This window comes from Colobus angolensis, unplaced genomic scaffold (assembly GCF_000951035.1).
Source record: "Colobus angolensis palliatus isolate OR3802 unplaced genomic scaffold, Cang.pa_1.0 Scaffold175, whole genome shotgun sequence".
NCBI lineage: Eukaryota > Metazoa > Chordata > Mammalia > Primates > Cercopithecidae > Colobus > Colobus angolensis.
The window spans coordinates 2,831,522-2,842,249 of record NW_012114877.1 but is presented as its reverse complement, the minus strand read 5'-3'; the positions used below and the strand labels follow the sequence as shown (position 1 = coordinate 2,842,249).

Below are 10,728 nucleotides of genomic sequence, written 5' to 3'. Positions count from 1 at the left end.
TTGTCTGCCCCAAATAGCCTTTACTCTTCAACTGCACTCACCCCTCTACCTACCTAAATATCTCAACTGTCTTAACAAAATCTACCCACTCTCTGAAATGACCCAATTAAAGAGAGCAACGGATAAAAAGATTCAAGTTGATATTCTCATTGCACTTTCCTCTTTCATCTCCCAAAGTCACAGAATTTCTTCTCGCTTGTGAATTTCCTAACAAATCTAGGCAGTGGTGTGCTGGTAAATGTTTAACACCTAGTTCCAGGAAAAAAAAAAAAAAAAGATCTCTAATATGAATCATTTTCTGAGTTATTTAGTTTAAATATTCCCACCCTGGCTGATGTCAAGCTACCAAGGCAAAGTCACTGAACACAAAGTTGAAAAGAGATGCAAATAGGAACTGGTGCCAGCATACCACTGAACCTGTTTCATAGAATTATGTCCTCTGAAAGCCTATAGCCTAAAGCATTGCTCATTCATTTGTTCCTTAATTCATTCAATGAACTTCTTAAAAAGTATAGGAATTGAATTGATATTTATTAAAATAGCTATTACAAATCAAAAGCCCTATTGGGCTTATTGTAAAGCATTATTTTTCCAGTACTTCCCCCAGAGGTTCCTTAGGACAAGAGAGGTGGAAGGGTGGTTCTTCTACTTTCAAATAATTGACTTACCCAAATCAGATGAGATTATTTTCTTCTCTTGGATTAGCAATTCTCACTAACATCCTAAACATTGGGAAAGGTGACATCAGAATATTCTGCTTTGACTGATAGAAAGTCCAACCTGCTTTATTGTTGAAACTTTACAAACCCAATGCAAAAAAACAGTCACTTCTGGAAAATGCTTACCTAGACATATACTTTCTATAATTCTTTTTCTCTACATTGTTATATTCAAGATAGACGTGGAATGTGAAGAGTATGAACTTTGGAGCCCGAATGCCTGGATTGTTATCACAGTTCCACCACTTATTAGCTATGTGATCTTGGGCAAATTACTTAACCTCTCCATGTTTCGGTTTTCTCACTATAAAACAGGATTCATAATAATAGTAGTAGCTGTTGAGAAGGTTGAAGTAAATATACATACATGTATTTGTATGTCTGTATACAGCATATAGAAAGTTCCATGTAACTGTTAGCAGTTATGTGTCATCAAACCGACCAAGTTTCTCAAATGTTGTCTAGGCATCTTTCTAACAAGATGGTGCAGTCCTTGAATTCTTTTTGCAGTCCCTCCACAGTGCCTAGCGTATAGCATGACTTTAGTAAATTCCTGTTGAATAAATAAAGTAATTAATTTATTAAATGCAACTGATCAATGCAAAACATCCTTGCCGCAAAACAACCTTGACACAAAAAATAAACCATCCGGTCTGTTATCAGGATCTTAGGCACACTTTATGTCTCCATAACCCCTCCAAGTAGGGAAGGTGATCAAGAATAAGGGCATGGCTGGGTACAGTGGCTCACGCCTATAATCCCAGCACTTTGGGAGGCTGAGACGGGCGGATCTCTTGAGGCCAGGAGTTCAGCACCAGCCTGGCCAACACGGTGAAACCCCATTTCTACCAAAAAATACAGGCAAGGTGGCGCACGCCTGTGGTCCCGCTACTTGGGAGGCTGAAGCACGAAAATCTCTTGAACCCAGGAGGCAGAGATCATGCCATTGTACTCCAGCCTGGGTGACAGAGTGAGACCCTATCTCAACAATGACAAAAAAAAAAAAAAGAACAAGGGCATGGAATAATTTTCAGAGCTGTTAACATGTGTTTATGTTCAAGAATGTTTATTTTATATAAGTAAGAAAAAATGAATGCAACCTAAATGTTCATCAACAAGGGAAAGTTAGTAAATTATGATGTAGCAATTAAATATTTATGTTTTCAGGAAGTATTTATTAACATGAAAAAAAGTCCTAATTGTAATAAGTGAAAAAGCAGCATTTAAAGTTGTGTAAACAATATAATACCAGTGTCCATTCTTTAAAAATGTGTTTGCATGAACACAGAAATAAAGAGGCTTACAATAAATGTACCACAATCATTAATAACTGTCTCTGGTTGGGGGGATTTTCGGTGATTTTTAAATTTTTTTCTTCTTGATATATTTCTGTATTTTCTAATTTTCCCTAAAATGATAAATAGAAAAGAACTGCTGTTAAATAAGGGAATTGCTGTTAAAATAGAGACACTAATTCCAACTTTGGATTACATATTCACCCTGTCTGATGTTATTCACTGCCACCCATCTCCATCCCATTCCCAACCTCCCAAAGTGTCCCAAATCTGACATGATGGCATAACCTATGCGTTGCAAATATGACACCATCATCCAGCTATTTGGAGACATTAATAATTACCTTAATTTTTCACACTCCTTTCAAGTATCTGGCTTTGGGTAAATATAGTTAACCTCACGTAGACATATTTTCAGCTATTAAAGACCAAGCACATTTGTGTTATCTCCTGCCCTTGAGGTGCCTGATACAAGGGAAGCATGATTGAATACCTTAGTGATAAGGCTGAACAAATATGTCTTTTGAAATAGGCTATAGGAAAAGCCCAGATTACAGATGTGTGATGCACATTAAAGTCTAGCTAAATTTGGGTAAAAGGTGGGTCTTGATTTAATGAAGTGCTCATTCTAGAATGTTTGTTTCAAAAAGGCCATTTTTATTACTTTCAAATCCAATGGGCTTGAAGCACAATATTCTCTAAACAGAGGTAGCAAGTGCACAACAGGCCCCCGCTTTTACGAGTAGGTGAGAATTATTTATAATGAGCCGATCAGTCAGCTATGATTTGGTCCCTCTGATGCGTTTAAGAACAAATTATTCAAGATAATGAAAAAAGCAACTTATTCCCTTAAGTGGTGCAACTTTTTGCAATCTTATTTTTATTCTTAATTTGCTTCCTGCACCATTCCTCAAGGCAATCTCAGGCCAAAGCCTATCTAAAGCATCATAAATTTCAAACAACTGAGCTAAATCAATAGGGTTTTATAGGACATCTTAAAGAAAACGAAGAAAAGGCATCACTTAACTAAATGTAGCTGGAGAAATGCACAGAAGTTATTTCTGTCCAGCCTCCCTTGCTATGGATGGAAGAATCAGACAGTTCTATTTTCATTCATGAGGAGTGTCTCAAAACCATGGCACACCATGGGATGCAATCAGCCCCAAGGAAAAGGAAACAGGAGAGCAATTTGACAGCCCCTGAAATACTTTAGGAGAAGAAAGTATTAATACCAAGGAATATTTTACTGTGGACCAAATTGTGTTCCCTCTGTTGGTGAGTCAATTATTTCATGGAAATAATTTGTTCACATTAGATTTGTTAATTGCCCCATTTACCTATTGGGCATTATTCTTCTCCATGGCATGTGTCACTAGCATATATATTTGACTTTATCATTTTTATTTTGTCTGTCTCTCCCAATCCGAATGCAATCCCCTTGAAGGAATGGGTTTTTCTTTTGTTCCATTTTGGCTTTGTTGGATGCATTTAGAACATGCCAATACATTGGAGGTGGACAAAAATATTTGTTGAATGAATCAAGCTCCCTCATACTCAAGGGGCATGTGTCTATGGTGAAGTAGAAAGAGCACTGGACTCAGAGTCCAAAGTAAGGAGCACTTTGCTTGGCTCACAGTAGACAATTGATGACCATTTTGGGAGTGGACAAATGGGTGGATGGACAGATGGACAGATGTGTGAATGGATGAATGGGCGATGGAGCAATGTTATAATGGTAACTATCTGTAAAATAAGTGTAACAACTCATTAATAAAACTGTGAAAACAGTTGTGTCATCTTAGTTGCTCAGTAACTTCTTTTTTTCTCTTCTTGTAGCTGATGTAGAGAAAGAAAAAACAGGGTAATGAAAATCCGAACAGTGCAAAACAAGGAAAGAAAGCATTTAATCTACGTAAATAAGAGGAGATAGGAATGTGGGCAGAGGTATCTGTTTTCACTCTGTCTTGTAGTGCTGCCAAGCCACAACAGTGTTTGAGCGGAGGCTGCAAGAGGCAGGGAAGTGGAGCAGGTGGACGGGACGCTGGCTTCCAAGGAAAACCAGCCTTCAGTTTCACCTCAGTGGCTTCCTTGAACTGAGAGGCATTAGAGGGTCAAGCAAGGTGACGACAGCCCTCCATAGTCATTCTGGTCTTAGGGGTCTCAGCTCTGGTCATTAAATCTCAAGGGTAGTCCAGCCGAGCATTCCTGTTCTTAATGTTGCTCTACCTGCCACAGGAGACAAAGCCTCCGCTGAGCAGGCTGCCTTGCTGGGTCCTTGCGGAGCTTCCAGACTTGCAGCGTGGGTGGCGGCTAGCTCTGGCATCTTCTGAGTGCAGCAGCATCTTCTCTGGGGTGGTGGGTGGGGTGGGCCAGGACGCCTCTGAACATATCCACTTCAGATCCAGATCGCTAGGGTTGCTGGTGCTCTTGGAGACATCTCTGCTACTGGGAAGCAGAGGGGAAGGGAGATCACTATTAACCAGAGTGGGAGTGGGGGCCCCGGCGACCCGACTGTCTTGGTTGGCCATCCCTCTTCCTAGTGATGGTGTCCTAGGAGAACGAGCTAGGGTGAAAGAGCAGAAGAGAACCACAGGCCAGCAGTGGGGTGGGCCCAGGCCCTTTCGATAGAAACAGGCGGGTTTGCAAGGTATCCCAGGGCCTGGGACGCAGTCCCTGCTGAAGAACTCTGAAGTACCCATTGGTAGCACACTGGGGTAACCTGGCTGAAAGTAGAGTTTTTTCCCTGCTGTCATTGCCTAAGGCCTGTACCTAAAGTGCCCCAGAGCTGTGCCTAATGCTGAGATGTGCTTAAGAAAATCCCCTTGTTTGGGGACCTTGGCCCATGCTTCCTAATTAATTGGTTCAAGAAGCAAACTCTCTTCCTACCCATAAGAGATCGACAGGCTCCGCTGGGCACCAGCCATCAGTACTGTGCATGTGGATTGCTCTAAATATCCGTTGCTGCAGGGCCTGCAGGAGGCCAGACTGCAGGCAACCTTGAAAACCAAGCCCTGGCATAGGGGCTGCCGGGAAACCCCAAATATGCCTTTTTCCCAGAGTTTGGCTAACACAAGCTCTCTTGTGTTCGGAGGTGACATTCCTGTGTTTCTGTCCATAGAAATGGTAAGGCTGCACAGATGTCCTAAAATGCAGAAAGGATGAGAGAACAGCACTGAGTTTGGCTGGTTTCCCACCTGTAATTGACATGGAAACTATACCTCTTAATCTCCAACAGGCAAAACAACTCCTGCTGCCATGTGCAAGATCTGTGGCTCCAGTTGTAATTACTTCCTCCATGCCTTTTTGTTGCTGTTGTCCCAAGGAACAGTTCGTGGAAATGAATGTGCCACCCTAACTTCCACAGAGTCACCTCTGTCCTTGAGTCTCTTAGGTGCTCAAATCTTGACCCCTGGGAGCAGTGGCCAGCATCGTGGTAAACCAGACAAGGTAAATAGAGGGAAGGAATGAATTTAGGAAGAGATCTGGAAACTGCTTTCAAGTGAAGCCTGAGTATAGTTTCACGCCTAACTAAACCCCTTCTTCTGTCAGTGCTGCTGAAATCAAGAAAAAGAAGAGAAGGCCCACAGCAGGTTCCAGGGAGAGGCAGCTTGGGCTAACCTGAGCTCCGGGCAGGGATGAGGGAGGCTCTCGACCACATCACTGGGTACCCCCTACCCCGTAAGAGGACAGGGGCCCGTGCACTAGACTCATCTGTGGGAGTTTTGCATTCCAGCTATCAGTGGGGAAGGGACCCAGGTCTCTCTGAGGGTGTGGGCAATCATGTGGCCCCCTCATTCTCCCCTTCCCACTGCTCACTCTGGGGTTCAGTAGAAGTAGTATATAGAGGTTACCCTATCACAAGCTCAGCCATGCTTCTCTCCAACCTCACACGCAGCCCACCCCACCAGGATCCAAGCTGGCTGGGTCCCGTAACACTAGCCATCATTCGCTGATGTGACCCAAGTGCCTAGAACAATCCCTGGCACATAGTAGGTGCTTAATAAGTAGTTGCAAGTAGTTGCTGAATACATGTACCTATTGAACTCTTCCTATGTGCCTGACACTATGCTGAAAGCTTTACAATTATTATTCCATTTATTTTTCGCAAGAATCTTGTGAGGTAAATATCAACTCATTTTCAGATGAGGAAACCAAAGCTCAGAGATGTTGAACAAATTATTCAAGGTCCCGCTGCCTGGTGTAACAGGAAGTTAAACCTGTCTTCCACCCTCCTCACTGCCGTCTCCAAAAATTGAGCTCCTAAACACAGCATTTTCCTGCCTTTCTCTCCCATTATTCGAGGCCAGAAACAGGAACCAGAACACGCAAAGGAAAGAGGGACAGAAAGTGAGCTGGATTTTCACACCCCCCAGCCCTGGTAATGGGCTCTTGGAGCTGGGCCAGGTGCCTGGAGGAGGCAAGTCCCCTGCAAGTCTCCAGCTAAGTGGCCCATTGCCTTGAGATTCTACCCATAAAGATGCTCCCCTCCGTCCTCTCTGACTCTCAGCCCCATCTTTCAGGAGAATGGGGTCAGGGGAATGGTGCATGGAAGTACAATTTCAAATTATAGTTCTTAGGTGAGAATAATGTCACAGATCACACCTCATCATTTCATTTACAGGTTTCTTTGTTTATCCAAGATGAGTGCATACAGCTGCCCTTAAAGCTGGGTCACTAAGTCCTTCACTACGAATAATCTCACTGCGTGTGTGCATGTTCCTTCAGAGTAGCTTAGCTGAATCCACCTGGAATTATGCCAGCAGAGCTTTTAAACATATTTCTCTATGGAGCAAGTTGCTTCAGCATATACAGCAGGTGACATCTATAGGTGGGAATGTTCTACAAGGAGAAGACGCTGCACCTCCTGGTATTTTTCCACTGCGAGGCTCTAAGAAATCAAACCCCTCTTCAGTCTCAGGAAACCTGATTGTGATCCAGTCTGTGGACATTCATGGGCTGGATACTCCCAAAAAAGCATATGGATCAGGAGGGAACTGGAAATGGAACATTCCCAGAAGTTGCTTGGTTTATCAGTGTCATTCAGTCAGCCAGATGGCCTGAGGGAGTATCCCATGAGAAGTGTGGAAAGTATGAAATTGCGGCAGACCCTGCCCTCCCTGTCCTGTCATACAGTTAGGGAGACGCCCTGTGCATATCCAGCAAGCCACCCAGGCAGGGATAGGCATCAAATAAACACCACAGGCTATGAGGACTAGGAGTGTTCAGGGGCTGGAGAGGCTCTCCAAGGGCTGGGCTTTCCGGAAAAGCTTAGGGAAGAGGTGGAAAACACCCAGTGCCTTGCAGGATGGCTCAGAGAGGTAGAGAAGGGAGGAACCCCAGGAGAGGTGGGGACACTGTGTACATGTATGACACGAGCACACTTGTCCCAGCCCAGTGACTGAGGCTCGGATTCGGCAGACTCAGCAGGGCAGCTGTTGGACACGCAGCCATTCCTGCTTGCTCCTCCATGGCATGGTGCACCCAGAGCTGCTCCACAGGTTGCTGAGTTATGTCTTTTAAGCCAACACTTGGCTTCTGCCGTGAGTTAAGCTTCTGACTGGCTTTGTGAAGGATTACCATGGTATTTCCAATCCTTCACACAGCATCTTTGTGATCCAAACCAAAAGTGCTTTTGGCTCAAGTCTCGCAGGTTCCCAAACCCACCCATCATTAGTATTGTTAGTTTCTTCTCTGAGCATCTCAAATTTGTATTTTCTTTTCTGTGTCATTTGCCACTGCCTCACCCCAGGCACTATCCCCTGCAGGGCTCACCACATTTAGATTACTATGGCCTCTCCCACCACCGCAGCTGGTCTTCATAAGAAACTCATTCACTAAAAAATTTGAAAATGTGCACACCCTTTGACCCATTAATTCCATTTTTCAAAATTTATCGTTGACTAACTTTTCTACTCATTCTTTTGTTTGTTCATTCAGTGTGGACCAGGAGACTTGCTAGGTGCTGGGGCTACTCAACGATGAACAAACCAGAAACTCGAGGCCCTGGCAGAACTTACAGTCTAGGTTATTTGTTTGTTTTTCCCCTAAATACATACACATATGCCCTTGGGCAAGACATATCTGTCATGCTCTGAGAGACAGTATGCAGTCACTGTGTCATACCATAAAATAAAAGCCCATTGACCACACTGCAGACACAAAATGACAGTTGCAGAGGGAATAAGAAGGAAAACTGTTTCAGGTTAGGTTTTCAAACAGTGTGCCACACCCCAAGAGCCTCAGGGGTGGGCTGGAACTGGGTGGGATGCAGGCACTGGCAGAAAGAGGAAGGGACACTTCATTTGTGTATCACCTGAGGGACTCTCCTGTTCTCAGCAGCCCCCCCGCCCCCGCCCTCGTCCGACTTCTCCAACCAAGCAGTTCTTTGTCATTTTCTCCATGGCACTCGGGGGCTTCCTAGTAAGATCTATTACAATTTGAACAAAATGTTCTGTGACTGAAAAAGTTTGAAACCACTAGTCATCTCAAGGTTCTTAAAGTGCTCCTATATTTAGTCTGAAATCTTCCAGACTAGAAGATTTCCTGCCCCCTGCTGCCCCAATTCCCTTTAAATTCTCTAGCTTTTTATGTTTCATCAATGGGCTTTAATGATACCTGATACATGTTGGATGTGTAATTAATGGGCAATAATACGTGGACATGGACGTGATAAGTGACAAAATCTCATCAACCATGCAAACATGCTAGAGACTCAAAACCCTCAAACAATTCTGCTCAATATTTAGCAGAGGGAAAAACTAGCTTAATTAGGAACACATCAAAAACAACAACAAAAATGTTAGCAATTTTAACAATTTGACATGCATCCTAGATGGTGTTATTTGGCGTTTTATGTACTATTTGCTAAGTTTCCACAATGTGCTGGATAGCAATCTCTTTGCTCTAATTCTTGAGGCAATAGATTTTATATCCGCACTTTCGTCATTCACACACCACCACTGTGATTTTTTTTTACAATATCTGAAGGCCACTTGTACTACTATATATTTAACTTAAACAGTTATTTTATATTTAAATAAATTTATTTTAAAAGAAAACTTTTTATCATGACCTATAAATAGAAGACCAAAAACATTTGCCATAATAGAAGGTGACTGTAACAAATTCACAATGATGAAAACAATAATTTTTCTGTGTAGCATTTACTATCCCCTTTGGTTTCACCAGGGATATGGGCACTGCATTTTGGGAAACATTGTTTGAACTCATACCATCACAGTATTCAGCTAAGAAATTAAAAGTAGGTGTCGTTTGTCTTTGTTCCCTCTACCTAATCCTACAAACCCCCTGCTCCCGCACACCCACATCCCCACTCCTCTCCAAGCATTCCCTTGCTCTAAGCTAGCCCACAACTAGTCATTGATACGGTATTAAACTATCACCTTATCATTTTTGCATATGGATAAGAGACGACTTTTTCAGAACTCAAATATCAGATCTTTGTTGGAATTTTGGACATAACGCAAGAGAATTATATTATTTAATTCAAAGCACATACAACAGGTGATTGACTAACCACTCCTATTCATAAACCAGTCCTCATGCCTCTCCACAGGCTCATTTTTAGATTTCCCCCAAAACACAGAAATTTGCCCAAGAATGGATTAAAAGCTTTAGGGTTAAACAGATAATGGTATTTTCAGATTGTGATGACATTCTAGAAAAAAAAATATGGCTCAACCATCTCATTAGCCTACACCTTATTGTAACCACATCTGTAGCTACCTTCTTCCCCCAACCCATCCAGGAGAGCAGGAGGGGAAGCTGGTCACGGAGAGTGGAGATTAAATTTACATCAGTGGTGTGGTTGTCACTCATTGTTCTCTCTTACATTCTGAAAGTCTCTCCTCCCTGGCTGTTCATTAGGAAATCCTCCTCCCAAGGGACTTTGGGAGCATTGTGGCATGTCAGATTTTCCAGGAAGCAGACTCTGAGACGAGATTGTGTCCAGGGGGCCTATTGGGGAGTTGTCCAGTAGGAACCACACCTGTGAGTGAATGTGGGCAGCAGCATTGGGCTGCAGGAGAGGCTGAGCTGGGCTACAGTCACAGCAGAGGCCTCAACCAGCCAGGCAGGGGTTGGGATGGCCCCTAGAACTGGTCCAACTGAGGCAAGGGGTCCAGCCTTTGTATCCCCCACAGTGGCCAGTCACTGAATGCAAGATACCCCAAGGAAGGATCATAGCCTTGAGCAAGGCAGCCCTCTTTGGCCAAAGGCCAAGAGATTCCACTGTAAGCCACCAGCAGACAGTGCTCCTGGTAGCCGAGGGAATGATGCCTTGGTCCTGAAGGAGAATCTGGGTAGAACCCCATAGCATCCACTGCAATAGTAAACCCACTAGCACCTGGCTCCCGGGACCCTCCAAGTGGTGGCAACATCGATAAACCGTAGGGCCTGATTTCTAGGCAGCACCTCACAGTGATAAACGATGGATCAGCAGGTCTGCTGCCTGCAAGAGAAGCTGAGAGGCAGGTAGTGTTGGCATGTATGTGGGGGTAGGGCAAGGGAGCAGAACACCCCTCGTGGACCTTGATACTGTGCTCTACCTTTCTGCATTCATCCCTCTTCCTCTGAAAAAGTGCTGGGCAGGAAACAAATGTGGTCTTGATGCCTATTGGGCCATCAATCTTGAGATACAGCATTCAATTTCAAAGTTATTTGACCAAAGCCAAGTTACAAACCTTGAAGGAAGC

The 10,728-nt window shown here is 43.7% G+C and overlaps 1 protein-coding gene across 1 annotated transcript in view; it reads right to left on the bottom strand.

Annotated features, from left to right (window-relative positions):
* Positions 1-3,479: 3,479 nt before the first annotated feature.
* Positions 3,480-10,728, bottom strand: part of LOC105509416 — a 99,963-nt gene continuing 92,714 nt past the window's right edge. The window contains exon 5 of the mRNA XM_011938642.1: positions 3,480-4,459. Coding sequence (XP_011794032.1) covers positions 4,237-4,459 — 223 coding nt within the window. The 3' untranslated portion in view covers positions 3,480-4,236. The remainder of the gene's footprint in view (positions 4,460-10,728) is intronic.